Genomic DNA, 22,416 nt, shown 5'->3' with positions numbered 1-22,416 from the left:
GCTAGGTTCACTGCTAACTCCTAGGACACCTGGAACAGGATGCTTTCCATACTTGAGCGGATGGATGGCTCTTGGGCCAAAAGAGTTAAAGCCCAACCCTCCTGCTGGGCTGAAGTCACTAGGGAACACCAACTTTCCTAGTATGTGCAACCAGATCAGGTGCACCAGACCTGCCCACAGCAAAAGCTGGTCAAGGAACAATGCTGTAAGCTAAGCCACTGTCACTTGAAGGTGGCTAGTTTCAGCTGACTCATTGACTCTGCTATCCCTCTAGTCAGGAAACCACAAGGTCCCTTCCCCTTCCTTCCAGCAGTAAAGGATATAAGATGGTCCAGGGAGGGTGGCCGCCATTGATATAGAGGACATAGGTGAAGCCATCTTTGAGGACCCCTCGGATGGAGTAGTAATAGGGCAGATAGTGATGCTGCCTAAAGTCTCTGTTTTCATAGAAGTTTATTGCTGTATTGTTGGTGGTGAGGACATGCAGGTAGATGGCTTTGCAGTGGTCCTGGGCGGTGGTTGAAATGTGATCTTTTAAACTTTCTAGTAAAAGGGAACCTGGAGAGAAGAGAAGGTTACCCACAGCAGGGCAGTTAGGAAGACATAGACAATTTTTGCAGGAGTCAGAGGGCAATGCTCCCAGATTGGAGACCAGCCTCCAGTCACCTCCCATTGCCAAAGCCCCTAAAAGGTCCCAGCCAGACAGAGCACATGAACTGCATACCACTGTGGGCCATAGAGGTGCCCTGGGTCCACAGTGGAGACTTACCAATCTTACAGACAACAGAAGTATAAACTAGAACCCAGGGAACATGGGAAAAATGGGCCTTGCTATTTCCTGCTGTGTGGTAGAATGGAAAGGGAATTTGATGATTTGGCATCTGATGAATGTTAGCAAGAGCTTTTTCTTTGTTTATGTTTATGTTTTTTATTCTGAACCAAGAACATCTTGCCAATGCACATGGCTATGTCTGGCAGCAGGAAAGGTGAGGGGGGCCTGTTCCCTCCTGAGGCTGTCCTAGGAATGTGCTGATATGTTGATGGGTTTGGGAAGGAGGTTACCATGGAAAGGTGTGGTGATATAAAAAGATGGTGAAGACTAGCAGGGTGGGGAGATATACTGGGAGGACAGGGATCACAGTTCTGACATCAAATTGTGACAAGGAAGAAGAGACTGAGGATCCTTTATGAGATGGACACCTCAGGATTAGAAGTGAATAACCTGGTATATGTGTGTGAGTTTGGAGGGAGGGTTGTTCAAACCATGAGCTTGTGGTCCCTTACCTATGCCGTGTTTTCTGAACTCTTTGACCACTCCCAGACTTAGAATGTATGCAACTTGTGTATCCACAGAGAAGCTGGAGGCTAGAATATCTCCGTCCTAAAAAGAAAGTTACAGATAAAGTCAGAGCAATACTTGGAACACAGAGGCTCAAGGCAGAACCCAGCTGAGTTCCATGTGTCTAATTTAGTAAGAAGAGGAAGAACAAAAATGACAAAGGAGTCATCCCCACTTGCTTGTGGAAACAAGAGGGTTTAGGCACTGCTGGCAAAATGTTGCTACAGTGAGAAAACACACACACACACACACACACACACACACACACAGAAGCTTCACTCAGGGAGAGTGGGGCAACCAAGTGAGGACTACATGGGAACTCAGAACCAGGTAGCATTACAACATGTTAAAAAGACCAGGGTTGGGGGTATATCTTAGTGGTAGAGCATTTGCCTAGCATGTGTAAGGCATAGATTTGATCTCCAGCACTATAAAAGAAAAAAAACTGAAAAAGTGATGTTTGTTTTGAGTGGTCACATATAGGTAGGCACTCAAAATAGTGACAGATTCATCATGAGGTGAGACAGAAGACAAGTGCAAAATTTGATTATATTTATTTATTTGTACATAAACAGGGTTCTGGGGCGGGGGGTGCATGTGCCACATCAATCATATGGAGGTCGGAGGGCAGCTTTGGGAGTAGGTTCTCTCCCTCCTCCATGTGGGTGCCAAGGACTGAACTTAGCTTGTCAGGCTTTACCCACTGAACCATCTTACCACCTCAAGTGCAAATTTTTAAAGGCTTATTAAAAACAAAAAACAAAAACAAAAAAACCCACCTGCTGTCAGGTAACCATGAGGAGCGATTAGGCAGCTATCTGCCCTACTCTGCTGCCCATGCCACACAGGGTGGCACACCAAATTCATTGTACCACAGCAATATAATCCAAGCACATCTCTTGTCCTAGGCACAAATGCCTCATGGTAGAGTCATGACTCTGTCCATGAGGTTCTCATATAATTCCAACCTCCTAAGGCCAACAAGGATCTTCCCTGTATAAGATTTTTTTCCCTCGTGAAAGCACACTGGGTACACTTTCTGTTTCCCATCCACCACGTAGCTCTTGTGCTAGGCATAGGCTGGGTGGGGCCTTGTTTCCCACTCGTTGTCTAGCACTCCACACTACAGTGAACCACAGCAGATTTGGGTCTGCGGGGGTGGGGACGTGGGGTGGTAAACCTCATCATTCTAATTATCAGAAGCCATGGCTAACAATACTAGCTCAGGGTTAAATCTGCCCAACTTTTCAGCAATGCCTGGGTGAGTGCTAGAGTGCAGTTATTCCCCTGCTCCAAAGCTAGGAACAGCAGCAAAAGGGCTCCCTAAAGGGCAAACACAGTTAAGAGATCCTCAGGTACCATACATGGTGAAGGTGGACAATCACTGGGGAAAAGCTCCAGGAAGGGAAATGAGGAAACAAGGTGGGGGGGGGTGAGGAACAGTGTCCCACACAAGAAGAAAGATCTGAAGGATTCTGGCCCTGCTGTATCTTAGCAATGAACAGTGTGAGGCAGTGGCTCAGAAGGAAGCTGGGCTAGAAAAGGTGCCAGGATATAAGTATGTTCAAAAGGAGGCAGCCTTTAGTGGTGGGAGTCCTTAGGAAGGAGAGATGTCCCTTCCTCTTTTACTGCCTCCTACATGCTAGGCAAGCATTCTACCACTGAACTGCCGCCGCTCCAACCCCATTTCTTCCAATTTTAATTCATTTATTTAAATATTTTATTATTTTTATTTTATGTGTATGTGTATTGCCTGCATGTATGTAAGTGCACCCATGTTGTGCAATGCCCACAGAGGACAGAAGAGGGTGTCAGATCCCCTGGAACTAGAGTTACTGACAGTTGTTATCTACCATGTGGGTGCTGGGATTCCACCCCAGGTCTTCTGTAAGAACAGCTAGTGCTCTTCAACTGCTGAACCATCTCTCCCACTTTTATAGAAATAGCCTCAAGCCAAACAAAATTATTTGCCCGTTGGTGGGGCTTCCCTTCCTTGGAGTAAAAACAAGCATAGTAAACACTATTTTGTCACTATGACCAAAATTATCAGAAGACTCCTCACTGAAGTCAACCATTAAGAACACAGATTTATGGTCATGGCCTTATAGCCTGCACTTAAATCAGAGTCTCTCAGATCCCTAAGGGTTGTGTGGTAGGTAGGTTTTCTGAGGGGGGGTCCATGAGTTGTATAAAAAGAAATTATATATTATTTTCATGAACCTCAAACTGAAACCTAGTATTTCCTTCCACAAAGGACAGTAATATTGGCATTTTCTATGATGATGCCAACAGTACAAATCACCAGAATTCTCATGTCACACAGCATTGTACAGATTCCCAAAGTATTACTTCTGCTCATTCCTATTTCAAAATAACTGTCCTTATTAAGTCCACTGGTAGGTCTCCTTTGTTTATTCCATGAATGAAACACATGTATTCACACCCCCACATGAGAAACCAACTGGATATGAGTGACGCTGCTCTGAGCTAGCAGTGTGACTCCATTGCAAGCCAGAAGCCAGTGGTCATAAACATCAAGCCATCGCCTCACAGACATACCTCTTTATGTATTTTGGTCCTACTCTTAATTTCAGCTACTATCATTCCCACGATGGCGCCCCTGTAGGTTGCAGCAAGGGAGAAGAACTTCTTGTTCGATGTGATATCACGATACCATGAGTCAGGGTACCTGAAGAAGAGAGCACACGCAGCTGAGCCACAGGAACACCAGGCTGCCCTGCCTATCACCTACAGTCTCTAGGAGCTTCACAGGTGTCTTGTCAAAGCAGTTACCTGTCTACATGGGCATATTTGATGCCAAAATAATTTTTATCACACCTAAAGTATGAGACGAGGAAAAACCTTCAATGAAAGTCTCCATAGAGCAGTTCCCCAAGGACAGCACAAAGCAGCCTGCTCCTCAGCTGGGTGAGCCGATATTTCAGTGCCCTCAGTGACCCATGAACTCTTGGGTTATCTATTAAGAATTCTGTCAGGGGAGCTGAAGAGATGGTTCAGTGGTTAAGAGCACTTCCTGCTCTTCCAGAGTACCCAAGTCTGGTCTCCAGCACTCACATCAGGTCATTTACAATTCTGCCTGTAACTCCAGTTCTGACAGCCTCTTATGGACTCTGCAGACTGACTCACATGCTTACACACACACACACACACACACACACACACACACACACAAATAAAATCAGAGGCTGGGTGTGGTGGCGCACACCTTTAATCCTAGCACTCGGGAGGCAGAGGCAGGCAGATCTCTGTGAGTTCAAGGCCAGCCTGGTCTACATAGTGAGTTCTAGGACAAGCTGGGGCTACAGGGAGACCTTGTTTCAAACCGACCAAATAATAATAATAATAATAATAATAAAATCAGAAAAAAAAGTCTGTGAGGGCCAGCAGAACAGCACAGCAGGTAGCAGGTAAAGGTGCTTGCTGCCAAGCCTCACAACTTGAGTTCAATCCCCAGGACCTACATGGTAGAAGGAGAGAACTGACTAACAGAAGTTTCCTTTGATCTCCACATGAATGCCATAGCAAATGTGTGCTCATATACACACAAAACAAAGAATCAAATAAATGTAAGAAAAAAAGACTTTGAGACTTTGTGGCACTGAAGACTAGAGGAAGTGATTCAGGGAAGAGCCCAAGTTTATAGGTGACTGGACTAGGGTTTACAAAGCTCCCTTGATAGGGGTGGGGACTTGACTTCCAGAGTAATGTGTAGTCAGACCAAGCTACTCAGTGAGAATAAGGCCAAAACCTCTGAGGGGAGCAGGTAAGGGGACACCTAGCATGAAGGCCCAGTACACAGTCATTAACAAGCAGGTCCAGCTAGGTTTTAGGTATTATGGGCTTTGCTTCTTAAACTTGGAGAAACTAACAGGTTAGACTATATGCCTTTCCTCAGACCAAGAGCTGGAGATGACAAAGCAGAAAGGTATTCTACTTTGGCTACCACCCACTGACAAACTGCTCAAACAAAGCCTGAGGCATTATCCTAGTCCCTCCTTGGTCCCAGGAGTGCCCATCTGTCATGCAGGTAGGATGTGGTACTGCCACCTCACAGTCCAGGGTAATGGTCATCCTTGTACCACTGCAGGAACCCAAGGCCTCAGGCCCATGAAGCTTTTGGCCTATAGGTTAAGTGGTAAGAGAAGCCAGCAGCCAGGCATTTGGAGGGTGCACAGGCCTATGGCCCAGTTGCTGTACACAGCCCTAGATAATCCTTAGCAGGGCCTCCTTTCTACAGTCACTGGCACTTTTATTTCTCAGGATTACTTTTCAGTAGTAGGACTGCTAAATTGAAGAATAGCTTTTATATATATTATATATATATTATTATAAATGATACATACATTTTTATCTTATAAAGCTACTGTTGTTCACATCTTCAGAAAGTTAGCCATTTATATTTCAACAGGGATTCATGGGAAGAGCTTGGTCCCTACTTTTCTGCCACCATGTGGAGTAACACGTACAAGGTTAGGACTGATGAAGTGCCAACGACTAGAAAGACCTTGTTTAGTTTTAAAGATTTTCTCACTATAAAACTTGTCTTACAAGCCACAAAAAAACTTGTCTTGCATATTACATAATAATATAAGAAATAAGACAAGTAAAAACAGGAAATTACAGAAACTAGTAATCCCACCCAAATCAAACTACATGAAAGCATTTAGTTAAGTGGTACTTTAGGGGTTTAGTAAAGGATCACCCACAGAAGGCCAAGAAGCAAACTTCCTCTCAGACCTTCTGGCTTCCAGCCTCTTGCTTCTCATTCTCTCCCATGAGGCAAGCCATGGAACTCAGAATTCCTCTGTTCCAATGTGGACCATAGAAGCTAGAATCCCTTTCCCTCAAAGCTAACCATAAAGGTTAAACCTAAAGTAGCACTCTAATCTCTGGTTTTCTGTGTAGGAGGTAGCCACAAAAAATTTCTGTTTCACTTTGTCTGGCAGTAGATCCAAGACTGCTGTTAATCTCGACTGTCATCTTGGACTGAGAAGTGCCCAGGAGATTAGTAAAGTACACTTCGGGGTGTGTCTGAGATGGTATTGATGGATTCAAAATTTGTACAGACTACTGGGAACTGGTAGAACCATGGAAGGTGGGTCTTGGTTGGAGGAAGTAGATCACTAATGGCTTGCCCTTGGGGGTGATAGCTTGTTCTAGGCCTTCTCTATTACTACTCTGCTCTACTCCTGTTGACTGTGATATGAGCTGCTCCACCATGCCCTCTGTTATGATGGACCAAAACATCTGAAACTGTGAGCAAAATAAACCTTTTCATCCTTAAATTATTTCTGTCAGGTATTTGGTTACAGCAATGGTAAAATATAATCCTTATTCTAGAAGGGTCCCTACTCCATACCCAGAAAGGACTTCCACACAGAGGCCAAGAGCAATCTGAGCAGACTGTGTTGTGTTCTCCACCTTCAATCTCTTAGGAGATAATACATTTTGTCTGATCTTTCTACATGGTTGTCCATGCTTCACTGAACCTAGGTGAAGAAATGGAGAATTCACCACAGGCTCAATCTGAAGGTTTCCATTCACAGAAGACTAAGATCAAAAAAGGTATTATGCTTTTCTGCTGCTAACCTGTCTTTTGTTATAGTAGGCTTGACCCTCATGATGGGTGTGATAGTTTGAATGATAATTTTCCCCATAGGCTCCAAGTATTTGGACATTTTGTCCCCAATTAGTGGTGCTGTTTTGGGAAGTGGTATGGCCATGCTGGAAGAAGCACATCACTGGGGGTGGGCTTACAGAGTTCTTAAGCCTTGTGGGATCTACAGTCATTCTCTTGCTTCCTGTGCCTGCTTGAAGATGTAAAAGCTTAGCATCTGCTCCTACTCCAGCCACCTTTGCTACCATGCCTCCCTGCCATGATGGACTGACAAGAAAGTAGAAGGGAGGGAACGAAGGAACTTTCTCTGTCAAAACAGATACTTTTTTTTTTTATCTAGAACTCACTTTGTAGACCAGGCTGGCCTTGAACTCACAGAGATCTGCCTGCCTAAAGTGTGCACTACCATGCCTGGCTTAAAAACATATATACTTCTTTAAAAGACTTCATTCTTCATTAATAATATTGTTTATTTATTATTTTTATTTTATGTGTATATGTATATTGCCTATGTAGGTAAGTGCACCCATGTTGGGGCAATGCTCACAGAGGACAGAAGAGGCTGTTGGATCCCCTGGAACTGGAGTTAGGACAGTTTTTAGCTGCCATTTTTGGGTGCTGGGATTTGAACCCAGGTCTGCTACAAGAACAACCAGTGTTCTTAACCACTGAGCCATCTTTCCAGCCCCTTGTTTATTTAAGACAGGGTCTCATATAACCCAGGCTGGGTTTACATCCAATACGTAGCTGAGGCTAGCCTTGAACTTCTGACCCTCTTCTGCTTCCACCTCCTGAATGTTAGGATTATAGGTGTATGCCATCACACTCAGTAATACAGCACATATGTAAACAATTCCTTACAATGATACTTGTGTTGCTTGTAAATTTCCTGATTACATACAGCACTGGACATCTTTATAAGTAAAATTCCTCAGTGGATCCTTCTGAGGAAGCTGAGATGTGAAGTACCCCAGACCAGACAGTTGGGCAGCCACTGAACAGTTGGGCAGCTCTAGATGGCAGCTCTGGACCGTTATGGCCACCTCCAGACCCATCATGCTGCTACAGTGTGGCAATGAGGCCCTATACAGTTCTTCCAGTCTCAGCAACTGCAGACTCATGCACTCTCCCCGATCCCAGCTGTGGGATACAACACCCAACACTCACTCGATGGGGAACCAGTCACTGCACAGGTGCTTCACAGTATCTATGTCATTGTGGCAGAGGAGACGCAGGCTGACCTCGCTGAGGGCACTGGAAGGTACCACCTCTGTCATTCACACCTGCAGGGAGAAGAGACCAAGTTACACAGGGGCTTATTCACTGGTTCCTTTTCCACACACTAACCCAGGAGGCAGGTGAGGTGGGAGGCCCCCCAGAGCTTCCCATGATGGGGTAAATACTCTGGATGTCATGGTTGCCTCCACTCTGTAGATAAAGAAGACCTGACCTACCTCTGGTTTATGTCTCTTTCCTCTCCATTTGAGCCACACCCTATCCTTCAGCTTTCCTGCCAAGTGGTCCAAGTTTCCCCTGGCCAGTCTTTTTGTTTTGTTTTTTGAGACAGGGACTCCTCTGCAGTTCCAGCTGGCCTGAAACTTGTTATGTAGACTAGGCTTGTCTTGATCTCACAGAGATCTGCCTGTCTCTGCCTCCCAAGTGCTGGAATTAAAGGCATGCGCCACCATGCTCAACCCTCATATTTTAGCTTCTGACTGTGGTTTCCTCACTTACAGAAGGAACACTGATTCCAACCAGCCTGACTACCAAAGAAAGACATGAGCTGGAGAGCTCCCTATGCCTCAGTCCCCTTTAAGCAGCCTAGTGGGCAGGAGCCAGTGAATGGCTGGATATTGGGGCAAATGGCACGGGCTTCATCACCAGAGGGCAAATCACATGCTACTTCTCCTCCCTGTCCATTAGAGAAACTTTGAGATAATGAGAGTTCAAACCTGATACTAATGAGTATGAGTGTGTGTGTGTGTGTGTGTGTGTGTGTGTGAGAGCGAGAGAGAGAGAGAGAGAGAGAGAGAGAGAGAGAGAGAGAGAATACACACAAAATGACACAGACACATATGGGGGGCACACCCATAGCCTCATGCATGCTAGGCAAGCATTCTACCACTAAACTATGCTCCCAGCCCTTTTTTATTTTGATAAAGGGTCTCAATAGGTTATCCAGACTGGCCTGGAACTTGCTCTGTAGCCTTCCTTGTCTTATTCAAAGGAAGTAAGAAAAGAAAGGACAAAGGGAAGCCAAGTACTAGGCTCTGCCAAGAGGGAAAACAGCTTCCCCTTTTCCTTAAGTTGGAAACAGGTAATTAAAAGGAAAAGGGCTATACATTTATCATATCTTTCTAGGAGAAACTGTGCAGTTCATCCCCTGAGGAAATGGTCCTTTTTTCAGAACAACCAGGTAAAAGTAGAAATGATGACAGAATCAGAGAGTCACTATTGTGGAATCACCAGAGGAAATACCCAAATCCAGCAAGACTCCTCAAAGACTTTGAGGGCCAGGTGCAAGGCACAGAGACAAAGCACTCAGCCACCCAGGACTCAGTGTGCACAAGGAGAAACCACAAGTCATCAGGTCAGTCTCTCTGCTTCCAGCTGTGACCAGTGGGAAATGGCCCAAGCCCTTGGAGATTCTTCCCCAAAATGCTGAGCCTGAACCTATAACCACAGCCTTCAGACCCAACTTCCTGGTTGCAGCAGATGCCAGGCATACAACAATAAGAGAAGTGATATCTAACAAACAAGACGTATAACCTTTCACATTTGGTTTCTCCAAAATATCAATGGTGCTGGGCATGATGGCGCACGTCTTTAAATCTCAGCACTCAGGAGGCAGAAGCTGGCGGATCTCTGTGAGCTCGAGGCCAGCCTGAACTACATAGCAAGTTCCGGGCCAGCTGGGGCTACAGGGAGACCCTGTCTCAAAAAGATACAAAAGTAAGTACAAAGAGACAAAGCAATCTAGAACCAAATGTAATATGTAAACCTCTACCAGGAAGATAAAGTCAAAACATTTTAGGGAAACTTAAACATAGGTTGGCCAGTAGATGGTATTATGAAACAGCTGTTAATTTTCTTAGATGAGGTAAGACAGAGAGGTATCACAGGAGAGTCTTTTTTTTTTTTAATGATATGCATGCTGAAATATTTTGGCATGAAGCATCCAGGTTTCTACTTTAAATGGCTGGGTTTAAAAAAAAGTATACTGGGGCTGAGATGCGTTAGTGAGTAAACTGCTTGCTTTGCAAGCATGAGGACTCAAGTTCAGATCCCCAGCACCCATGTTAAAAAACTAGGTGTGGTGGTATGCCTGTAATCCCAACACTATAAGGTGGAAAGATCACTGCTTTGGAGGAACTCTGGCTAGCCAGGCTAGCCAATTAATGAGCTCTAGGTTTAGTGAGAGACCCTGTTTCAAAAAGCAGGGTGGAAGGTGATAGGAGATACCTGATCTCAATCTCTGGCTTCCAGTTACACCCTCATACACATGCATACAAAAGTATAGTTATCAAACAAAAATGGCAAAATGTCATCAACTATTTAATCTAGTAGCAAGCAGGGCATACTCCAGATAGTGTTCTATAATTGCATATTTCTTTAATTTTTGTTTTATTCATTCATTGAATTCTTTCATTCATTGATTCATTGATTCATTCATTCACAGACAGGATCTCCCTGTAGCTCCAGCTGGCTTGGAACTCACTATGTGGACCAGGCTGGCCTCGATCTCAGAGATCCACCGGCCACTGCCCCCTGAATGCTGGGATTAACACCATCACACCCAATTTACAATATGTACTCTTAACCACTGAGTCATCTCTCCAGTTCCCAGATATTGTTCTATTATGTGAGACTTTTCTATATACCTGAAATTTTTCATAATAAAGGTTAAAATGGGTGATGAACTGTCATTAGTCCCAGTGATACCTACAATGCTAAGAGACCTGACTATTCAACGCTTTCAACTCAACAAACCCAAGTAAGTGACCACAGCAACTCCTCAAGGCTAGTATGCCTTCTTCTTTCTGCTGGAATAGCCTGTAGGACACCAGTACAACAAGGAATAGGATATCCACCCACCTCATCACCCAAGGCAAAGCTCTAGATGCCTTGACAGCTGAGTCTGCTAGTTTCTAAGCCCCCACAGCATGGCCAGCTCTGAACAGGACACTATTACTCAGCTCTCACTAGAGAGGACAAGGATGTCTTCAGGAGATCAGTGAGGTAGGTCAGCAGAGCCAGGATCCGGGTGACCATAACTAGATCTACCTCAAAAGCAAAGAACATGTGGCAGAGGAAGTGAAAGAGACAAAAGCCCAGAGGCTCTACAGTTGCCTGGGGCAGGGACTGGCTACAAATGTGCTGGGATCCCAGGAGAGACTTACTGAGGGGGTGAAATTGTTCTCTATGTTGAGCAAATGTTTTATACATTTAATTATAGTCATCAGGGTCAACCGCAGACACACATTAGTTTAAATTCAGTGAACTATAAGCTTAAATGATGATGTTACATTGTATGTATGCCAAGCTTCAATAATAATTTTTCATTTATTATTATTATTACTGGTCTTTTAGAGACAGGATCTCCCTGTAGTCTCAGTTGGCCTGGAACCTGCTATGTAGACCAGAATGGCCTCAATCTCACAGAGATCTGTCTGTCTCCGCCTCCTGAGTGCTAGGATTAAAGGTGTGTGTCACCACAATTTTATTAACTAGAAAAATTCATTATTGTGTTTGTGTGTACAAGGGTACATGTGTGCCAAAGCACATATGTGGAGGTCAGAAGATAGCTCTATGGAGCCGTTCTCTTTCTATCTTTATGTGGATACCAGGGATCAAATTCAGGATGCCAAGCATACATGGCAAGAACTTCTTTTATGAGTTTCTTTTGTCCTCAATTTTCTTTTTTTTTTTTGAGAGAGAGAGTCTCATTATATAGCCCTTACTGGCCTAGAATTCGCTATGTAGATCAGAATAGCCTCAAGCTCACAGAGATCCACCTGCCTCTGCCTCCTGAGAGTTGGAATTGAAGGTGTGCACCACCACGACCAGCTTATGTTCTGGAATTTACAAGCGCACACACACACACACACACACACAGAGTATCCTTGGGAGAAGACTCTTCCCAGTTTCATTTCCAAGAAAGAAACACTGGGTTTTTTTGTTTTTTTTTTTTTGTTTGTTTTTTTTTGTTTTTTTGAGACAGGGTATAGCCTCAGCTGGCCTGGAACTCGCTATGTATGTGTCATCATGCCTGGCCCACTGACTTTTCGAAGAGACCAAATGTGAAGGGTTACACATTCCTGTTTTGTTTTTCTTCTGAGACAGGTCTCCCTATAGCCCCAGCTGGCCTGTAACTCACTATGTGGACCAGGCTGGCCTTGAACTCACAGAGATCCACCTGCTTCTGCCTCCCAAGTACTGGGATTAAAGGTGTGCTACTCACAGCTTGAATTGCTGAATCCCTATAAAAGTATTTCCATGTTTCAAAGGGCTGGTTCTTCAGAGGCTCTGGTTTAAAAACAGAAACACATGCTGGGCGTGGTGACACATGCCTTTAATCCCAGCACTCGGGAGGCAGAGGCAGGCAGGATCTCTGTGAGTTTGAGGCCAGCCTGGTCTCCATAGGGAATCCAGGCCAGTTGTGGCTACAGGGAGACCCTGAGGCAGAAACACACACACACACACACACACACACACACACACTAATAATAATAATAATAATAATAATAATAAAAATAGAAACACATTAATTTAACCTAGGGAAAAATATGGGACATTACAATGCCCCTCAACTGACCCCAGGCCAAGTGACAGGCAGAAAAGAGCAGGAAGATATATGAAACAGAGAAACTGACAATGAAAGAGAAGAGTGGGCCACACAGAGTGAACAGTTACACATTTCTGACGGGGTGAGGGAGACCCACAAGTGCCTCTGGCCTACTGCCTCCCTTTACAACCAGAGATCTATACTGATCCTGCAATAGAGACAACCTGAGGTAGGGTCATGGCCCTCATGTGGGCTCTGCTGCAACCTGCCCTAGCTCTATGCATCCTATCTCACCCTCCTACAACCCTCTTGGGACAGCATGCTTGGGGGAACAGAGTTAGCTGTGGAGAGGTACCATGGGCCCAGCTGTGGGAAGACAAGGAGCTGGCCTTGTGAAAAGGAATCCTCCTTTCCAGGTCTGATGGCTAGTGAACAGGGGCAACAGAGTCACAGACAACCAGGCAATTTTTGGGTTCATGTTCCTGAAAAGGTGCAGGATACATTCTCTATTACAATCACAGACATATTGTACAGGAGAATGCAATGTTCACCTGAGAGTTTAGTCAGAATATGAAACTTCAAAGTTTCACCTTTGTGGGGAATGTTCTCCCTTCACATCCTGGGGCTGTGTCCTCTTTCTTTGCCTTCAGGATGGGAATGGCTGAAGCAATTCAAAAAGCTGTTAGGAGCTCAAGTATTTTATGCATATGGATGGAATAAAATACATGAGACATGCCGGGGCGTGGTGGCGCATGCCTTAGGTGGATCTCTGTGAGTTCAAGGCCAGCCTGGTCTCCATAGTGAATCCAGGACAACTGGGGCTACAGGGACACCCTGTCTTAAAAAGACCAAAAAAAAAAAAAACCAAAAAAAAAACATGAAACATAATCCCTAAAATTCATTTAATGAAACTAAATAAATTATAAAATGTAATGTAGAATAGCAAGCTTAGAAAACCCCATTACACCCCAAGGTGGCTGGTAAGATGAGCTATGCCACAGAAATCACCAAGTCAGCAGTGCGCCTTATCAACCAGGAGACATAGATAGCTGTGTGGTGACGCCAGACCAAGTATAAGAGCAAGAACCGAAAGGACTCTGCTCGACCTTCAATACTGACACCTGGTCAAGATGCCGCCAGATCAGCCCCCACATTCCTGCTGTGGACTCGGACAGCACGGAGAGGAGGACGATGGACCTCAGATTCAGACACGTCTCGTGGTAAGCAGCCTTGGGGAGATAGGCTTAGGACAGGAGTAGGAGGTTGATTATTGAATATGATGTGTGTTGTGTGATCAGCATTAAATAAAGAGGATATTGTATCTATCTCCTTGTCCATCTTATGTATGCTTTCGACAAGAGTAGACCCTCAAAGATCCAAAATGAAGGGCCTGTCTTGTGGGGGTTAGGACCCAGCCTAGGGCTCTGATCTCCTCACTGCTACTTTATTCCAATTCTCCTTCCCCTAAGTTCAACTTTGTAAGACTGTTTACATCCCTCACCCCCTTTTCTCACTGAAATAACCCATCTGGTCACTGTACTGAAAGCCACTTGTCCCCAACACCTTATAGCGGTTAGAAGGGGCTGTTTGTCACTGTCCCTTCTGGCAGAGCCTGGATGGAGATGTGTTCACCAGTACCACTTCCAGAGTGGCTATGTGCTCAGTCCACAGCGGGGCAGGATGTAGAACCAGAGAAATAGTCACCAAGATGCCCCAACATCCATTGTCAGGAACATGACCTTGTTGCTGGGAACAAGACCCATCATCCCACCACCACTGCCAATAGTGGGGCATTCAGAAGCTGGGGACATAGATGGAATATATTCCAGGGCATTCTACCATGGTCATGATGCCCACAGGGAAACCAGGAACGCTGGGCACAATGGCACATACTTGTAATTCTAGCACTCTTGAAAGGAGGCAGGATGATTAAAAGTTCAAGGCCAGCCTTGGCTATACAGCAAATTTGAAGTTTCAAACAACAACACAATTCTAATTTAATTTGGTTTTTTTTTTTTTTTTTTTTGTCTTTTTGAGACAGGGTCTCTCTGTAGCCCCAGCTAGCCTGGAACTCACTTTGTAGACCAGGTTGGCCCTGAACTCATAGAGACTCACCTGCCTCTGCCTCCTAAGTGCTGGGATCAAAGATGTGTGCCACCACATCCAGCAACAATTCTAATTCTTAGAGGCCTCTTTCCTAGGCTAAGTCCACAGGGCCTCCCCCTTCTTTTAAGGTAGAGTCAGGCTTAGTTTTGAAAAACCACCCTGATCTCTCAGTGGCTTGGGAGGGGCTCCAGCCCTCATCCTTGGTCTCAGGAGGCAGCCTTCCACATGGCCTACCTTCTCATTCATGCCCATGGCTCAACCCCACCAAGGCTAGACCACATGTCCTCTATGTTCCCAGGTCTGGCTGGGATCTGGAGCCCAAGAAATCCCAGGTCAACCCTGGCATCCCTAGGTCCCCAAGGCAGCTGTGTGCTTAGCTTCTCACTTGGGACTCCAGGAAGCATCTACAACCTCCCTCAGACATGAGGAGGAATATGACACAAGATGAAAACTTCTACAAGGTCAGTGCCACATCTTCGTCCCTGGCCCAGACAGGCTTCTATGGCATTTGTTAACCACATCTTTCATACAAACTCCTCTTCAATGGGCTATAGGCTGTAAACATGCTGCATGCCTTCTCTTGGACAGGTCTCTCTGCCATCCCTTTCACCTTCAACATAACTATTTGCAAATCAGCTGCTGCCTCCTGCTTGCCTGCCTCCAAATTCCTTTCCTACTCACCACTCCCAATTTTGCTCAAAAGATCACACCATCTGCTGCCTCCTTTCCTCAGGAAACCTCTCCCTCAGGAAACCTCTCCCCAGGTTCAGTATAGCGCCCCACTCAATGGAACACTCACTTAGACCCATTCTCCTCGTCCTACAGCAGAGACAGAATATTACCCTCATCCTCCCCAAAGCCCACCAAGCTTCTCCAGCAAAGCATAAAGAAAGATTATGGAAAGCTCCTCCATGTGCAGGAATTATAGACCACAAGATTCCTAAGAATGTGAGATTTCAAAGGCATAAGGTTTACAGGCTTGAAAAAGCCAACAATGAAGTTTATGTTCTTCTCTTTAGGAAAGCTAGAGGAGAAAAGGAAAAATACACTAGTGACAATTACAGGACACTGCCTCATATATCAGTAAGATGGGTTCAGGGCCTAAAGTAGAGGGCAAAGGAAGCAAACACTTTTCACAGCTTGTTTGTTCAAATGAGCAGCTGCCTGTGGGTGAAAAGCCATCTCCACAGCCTCCTGTGCTTCTTCCAAAATGTCAGAGTAATAAGAAAATGAATAATTTGCAAAGTGACAAGAAGCAAACACCAACTTCTCTATTTCCAAACAGCTTTCCTTTGAAACCCAAGTCTTCATGCTCTGAAGGGAGCCCATATACTGATCACATATAATTTAAGTACATCTCCCTTCAAACACAAATTAATGATACTTGAGGATTCCATTTGTAGATTCTAGAACCAGCTAAACAAATTGATGGTACTAGCAATCAGAAAATGCCTAAGAAGGGACTGGAATGGTTTAAGGTTGTCAAAACAACATAGAATGAGGCTGGGAACGTAGCTCTGTCAGTAGAGTACTTGCCTATCATGCACAAGGCCCTGGGTTCAATCCTTAGTACCATATGAACTAGACTTGATAGTGCATGGTACCTGTAATCATAGCACTCAGGAGGCAGAGGCAGGAGGATCAGATGTTCAAAGTCATTTTTGGCTATATCGGCAAGTTTGAGGCCAATCTATGCTACCAAGTCAGACTCTGCCTTAAAACACCAAAACAAAAACCATCCAACCAAAAAAAAAAAAAAAACACCTAAAAACAAAAAACACCCATAGATCTGTTTATTTAAACTGTATTTGGCCACATGTATATTATGTGTCAGTTAAAAAGCAGTAAAGAGCACTGGATGCTCTTGCATAGGACCCAAGTTCAGTTTCCAACACCCTCATGGCAGCTAAAAAACGTAACTTACACATGCAGACAAAACATTCATACACATGAAACAAAAATAATTTTTTAAAACAGCATCAGATATTTCTAGTGAGGGCTTCCCTTTGAATAAAAAATTCTATTTTGGGCTGGAGAGATGGCTCAGCAGTTAAGAGCACTGGCTGCTTTTGAAGAGGACCCAAGTTTGATTCCCAGCTAAGAACCATCCATAACTCCAGGTTCAGAGGATTCGATGCCTTCTTCTGACCTCTGTGGGTACTGCACAACACGAGTGTACTTACAGGCAATACACTCATACACTAAAATAAAATAATAAATATTAAAAAATTCTATTTCATACTGAGAATCTACTTAGCCGTTAATTTATCAAAATTACGTGAGAAGAAGCCAGGCATGGCGGTACACACCTTTAATCCCAACACTCGGGATGCCAGCCTGGTCTACATAGTAAGTTCCAGGCCAGCTGGAGCTACAGGGAGATCAAAAAGAACAAAAAGTTATGCAAGAAGATTGGCCTTTGCTCAGGAGACTAGAGCCACAGAATTCAGAAATTGCTGGTCATATAGAGGAGGGTGACACAGTGGAGTCCCAGGTGTTTTTCTGCACCATTACCAAACACTAAGACACAGCTTCCTAAAGGAAATCCCTGACCAAAAGTCCGTTAGTGAGCTGGGCAAGGTGGCACATGCCTTTGACTCAGGAGGCAAAGGAAAGAATATCTCTGTAAGATCATGGTCTACAAAGCAAGTTCCAGGTCCGCTGACACTACAGGAGACCTGTCTCAAAAAACAAACAAACAAACAAACAAACTGTATTAGTGAATGTGAGAAATGTGAGAAGTGCTCCCTGCACCATGAGACAACAAGGAAAACATGCTTCTCTGAGCATCCTCCCAGGAAGCACATCAACAAACATTACGTTCCAGTAGCAGGAAAAGGTCCAAGTGTTGTCCATCTGTTTGGCTAGCTAGCAGCTCTTTTCATGTCCAACATTAGACTGGATCCCCTGTCACTCTCAGGGGCTCCATCAGAGCAGCTCAGGGCTGGAAAGCAGGAAGGATGACTAAATTTTTGTAGACTCCATCATTAGTGTCAGAATTGGAGAACAAAAAGCATGAACAGAAGAACAGAGATAACATGACCCAGGTGGAAAAGAGAACACAGGACTGAGGTCAGAAGAGGTAGAGCTAAGAACAAACCCTGTAGCCATAGCACTTAGGAACTTTAGACGAGTTTCATGTTCCTGTTATCAGACTCATACCATTAGAACAGTCAGCATTCACAGCAGGGACAACTGAGGTCTCAATGAAACACACAGAACTAAATACAGACTAGAACGCTGGCTTACTGGTAGGAGGTGTCAGATGAGGTAGATACACTCAGAATGAAGTTACTAATTCAAATTAGAGAGGGTTTTGAAGACAAAACAAATTCATCTACAGATAATTTTAGATTTTAGAAGATGGGAATAAGAAAGATAATACAATAGGGGCTGGAGAGCTGGTTCAGTGACGGCTCTCGCAGAGAACCGTTTGGTTCCAAGTACTAATGACTCACAATCACTTGTGACTCCAGCTCCAAGTACCTATACTCACATGCACATGCATGCACCCCCCCCCCGCCGACACACACATAATTGAAAAAAAAAATCTTTGTCCAGGCATGGTGATACACACCTTAGATCCCAGCACTCGGGAGGCAGAGGCAGAGGCAGGGAGCTTTGGCAAGAGTATGCTCTTCCTTATGTTCTATCATGTCAATTCAGTTTGAAGCCAGCCTGGTCTACATAGTGAGTTCCAGGTCAGCCATGGCTACATAATGAGACCCTGTCTCAAAAACAAAACAAAAAAAGATTATAAAATATTTCTGGCAATGGTGGTACACACCTATAATCCTAGCACTGGGGAGGCTAAGGCAGACAGATGATGAGTTCCAGGCCAGCCTGGGCTATATAGAGGGTTCTAGGCCAGCCTGGGCTATATTTCAAAACCCTATCTCTAAACAACTCTAGCTCTTGGGTTGAAGGCAAGAGTTAGAAGTTCAAGATCATCCTCAACTGCATAGCAAGTTGGAAGCCAGCCTGGGCTACATGAGGCTGTCTCAAACAAACAAAAAAACTAACTTGACGAACACCAAGGCTGGATTTCATATAGGGCTCACACCCAACCAAGAACTCGTGTGCTGCTGGACAGAGAGCAACCAGGTATAAGAAATCCTCCTGCTACTTAGAGGACAGTGGGTGAAACAGAAACCTGTCCACTCAGTTTAAAGGGACAGGGAATCTGGTTTCAGAACACCTCCTACCTACAGCCTCCCTGCTACAGACCAGCCCTCCTGCCTCATCACTCTTTCCATCTCTGTTGGGGTTGTTGTTTTAACTCTACTTTTCTAGTTTCCATTTAAGTTCCTTCAGAATAAAAAGAAAGTCAAATATGAAAGTTTCAAACTTTGTATAAATTACTATGTGATCAAGAGGTTTACTTTGTTTTGTTGGTGCTGAGGATCAAATCCAGGGCTTCAAGCATGCTTAGCATCTATTTTACCACTGAGCGACATCCTCAGCTCCTAAATGATTACTGAAAGGTAATTCATATTCCTGTCTGAACTTTCCTCAAGAATTACCACAGATGTTTGTGTCCTCCAGCATTTACTTTCATATTAGTTGAGCTTTTTACAATGATCTTGAGTCATTTTATTATAAAAAATAACAACTTCCAGGTAGTTTATGAAAATTATGAACACATTTTATATTAAAATAATCTCAAGAGCTATTTTTAACTAGTAATGACATGGAAATTTTATAGTATCTCTTCAAATTATGAGTTGAAATAATATCTACTAAGCACTAAAATAGACTAAGAACTAACTTTTAAAGTCTGCATCATTTGCAAGGCCTTCTGTGTAGCAATGCCAGAAATAAATGTTCTAAACACAGATTAAAGAAGTAAAGAAGCAACAAGGAGGCACTTGAGACAGGGCTGCTGAGCAGCCTTAGAGAAGCATTTTAAAGGGCTCTGTGTAGCTATTAAAGAGCAAATATTAGTGGTTATGCAAAATCCTAAATTAAAAATATTTACAAGTTTTAAGACAATCATTTTTCAAAAAAGGCTTTAAAAGAACATTCTCCTTTATTTAGTTATTTATTTTGGAAGGAGGAGAATTCTTTTAAACTGCATACAAAAATGCATGGGCTACAGATGTAGCTAAGTGGTGAAGCACTTGCTTAGCATATACAAGGCCCTGGGTCCAATCCTCACAACTGCAAAAAGAAAAGAAAAAGTGTAACAGAAAGCAAAAATTACGACTCCTGTACTTACTCCAAACCCATACAACTGTTACTAGTTCTTGTGTGTACAATGAGGGAAATATTTTTTACCCAGGAAAGGGCCTGCCTGGTAAGCAGCTGGTGGACTGCATGGGTGTGCCCAGGCTGTGCTAATATTTTTGCATGGCAGTGCAATATTTCTGTACATGCTTTAATGAAAGGTTGAAGAGAAGCCATGGGGCACACAAAGTAATCTGAAACTCAGAGTAGGAGAGGAACAGCAAATATTGGCCCTGGGAGATGTGCTGAATACTACAAAGACCACAGGTTGAATAATTTAGGAACAGGTTACAAATGCAGTCCCAGGGGCATCTTCCAAAGTGACATGAGTGTGAACGGTACTCAACAGCACTCCATGCACACCAAGGGGCATGATGGAAACCCTGCAGCACTGCCATTTTCCAGAAAATAATTCTTTTCAGTACTTAGGGGAAAAAAAAACCACCCACCTATCTTCAAGTCTTTGTTCCCAAATCAACCCCATTTCAGGAATAAAGGAAAAAAATCCAAACCCTTGATTTTTTTTTTCAGGGTCTTGTTAGGTAGCCCAGGTTGGCATCAAACTCTTGATCCTTCTGCTTTGACCTCACAAGTGTTGGGATTACAGGCATAAGCAATCACACCAGCTCCATTTTGTTTATTTATTTTAAAGGTTTATTTATGTGTGTGTGCCTGCATTTGTTCATGTGTACTATATGAGTGCTAGTGCCTGTGGAGGCCAGAAGAGGGCATCAGATTTCCTGGAGTTGGAGGTATAAGAGATTGTGAACAGCCTGATGTGGGTGTTGGGAACCAACCCCAAGTCCTCTGCAAGAGCAGTAAGAGCTATGAACCCCTGAGCCATCATCTCTGAGTCCTTCCATTTTAGTTTTTAGTAACAATTAACTATTGCCCCCCCCCCGCCACACACACAAAAAAAGCTAGGAGAATTTTCTTTAAAAACAGTTTGTTTGTGATATAATCTTACTATGTAGCCCAGGCTGGAAACTTGTGGCAATTCTCCTGTCTCAGCCTCCTGAATGCTGGGATTAGAAGTATGTGCCACTAAGCCCTGCAAACAGTCTTTTTTTTTCCCCCCTTGTGTGCAGTCTTTATTTCAAACGTCAAGACACCATTAGTACTCCTCAGGACAAGCACAAAGACCATGCTCTGCAGAAACTTAGACTATGTATACAACTTTGCAGAGGTGGAAGCTAGCTGACTGCTGACCAGGGACTGGAGTTCAGGCAGGAAAAGGGAAGGTGCCTGTCTGAATCACTTTAGCTGCCATCCAGGTATTATCTTGTGGTGGTCACAGACCAAAGGCTATTTTTGGAAAGTTTGGATACACAGGAATTCCATTTATTTGCCTATACCCCTGGCTAAAGTGCTATCAAATCAATGTCACTCAAGTTCCTGGCCAGCCAAACTCCCACAGCAAAGAGTCCCAAACTGAGGATCAAGTTCCTCCAGAACTCATTCCTGTCGGGTAGACTCCACAGAGCCAATTGCCCACATTGTCTGGAATCTCAGAGGCTTCGCTGGCCGGGCCACAGCACTCACCCTGACCCTGCTGGATGCCATAACAGCACCTTTCCCGGTCCCCCCAAAACAATCTATTTTTAAAAATATTTTTATTTTATGTAGAGCCGAGTGTGGTGGCACATGCCTTTAATCCCAGCACTTGGGAGGCAGAGGCAGGTGGATCTCTGTGAGTTCAAGGCCAGCCTGGTCTACATAGCGAGTTCCAGGCCAGCTGGGACTACAGGGAGACCCTGTCTCAAAAAATACAAAAAAAAAAAAATTTATTTTATGTGTATGAGTGCATTGCCTAAGTGAGTAGGTGCATCCATGTTGTGCAATGCCCTTGGAAGTCAGAAGAGGGCATCGGAACCCCTGGAACTGGAGTTAGAGAAGGTTGTTAGATGCCATGTGGGTGCTGGGAATCAAACCATGGTCCACTGTAAGAGCAACCAGTGCTCTTAACTGTGAGCCATCTCTCCAGCCCCAGTCCATTAAAGTAACAAAATACCTTCCTTTTGTCATCCTGTGGAAACAAAAACAAAAGAACTTTCTCTGATATTTGTTCTTTGTCCCTGTTCACAACCACCTCCTCTCTACTTCTCAGGAACTTTGACCATGTTTAGAGCATTTATTTCTGGCATCAATACCCAAAATATCATGCTATTCCTAGGGTGCTATGTTTAAAGGTCAGTGCTAAGAGTCTATTTTAGGGCAAAATAGGTGGTCATGTACTTATAATTTGAAAAGATATTTGAAAATTTTTATGTTTAACACAGTTGATTCTCACCATCATTTTGGAGGTGTTTGGTTTCTCATGGC

General features: G+C 44.1%; 1 protein-coding gene and 1 pseudogene across 4 annotated transcripts in view; both read right to left on the bottom strand.

The window, feature by feature from the left end:
• Naa60 (N(alpha)-acetyltransferase 60, NatF catalytic subunit) overlaps window positions 1–22,416 on the bottom strand; it is a 42,150-nt gene that overhangs the window by 3,906 nt on the left and 15,828 nt on the right. For all 4 annotated transcript variants that reach the window (XM_008846101.3, XM_008846097.3, XM_008846087.3 and 1 more), the window contains 4 exons: window positions 8,145–8,260; window positions 3,899–4,028; window positions 1,285–1,381; window positions 324–558 (listed from right to left, as the gene is read on the bottom strand). In XM_008846101.3, coding sequence (XP_008844323.1) covers window positions 324–558; window positions 1,285–1,381; window positions 3,899–4,028; window positions 8,145–8,254 — 572 coding nt within the window. In that variant the 5' untranslated portion in view covers window positions 8,255–8,260. The remainder of the gene's footprint in view (window positions 1–323; window positions 559–1,284; window positions 1,382–3,898; window positions 4,029–8,144; window positions 8,261–22,416) is intronic.
• On the bottom strand, window positions 21,444–21,657 carry LOC103744331 (annotated as a pseudogene).

The sequence above is a fragment of the Nannospalax galili genome, unplaced genomic scaffold (genome assembly GCF_000622305.1).
Source record: "Nannospalax galili isolate Female #2095 unplaced genomic scaffold, S.galili_v1.0 scaffold471, whole genome shotgun sequence".
In the NCBI taxonomy this organism is placed as follows: domain Eukaryota; kingdom Metazoa; phylum Chordata; class Mammalia; order Rodentia; family Spalacidae; genus Nannospalax; species Nannospalax galili.
Note: the sequence above shows the minus strand (reverse complement) of the source record. Positions and strands in the feature narration are given on the sequence as shown.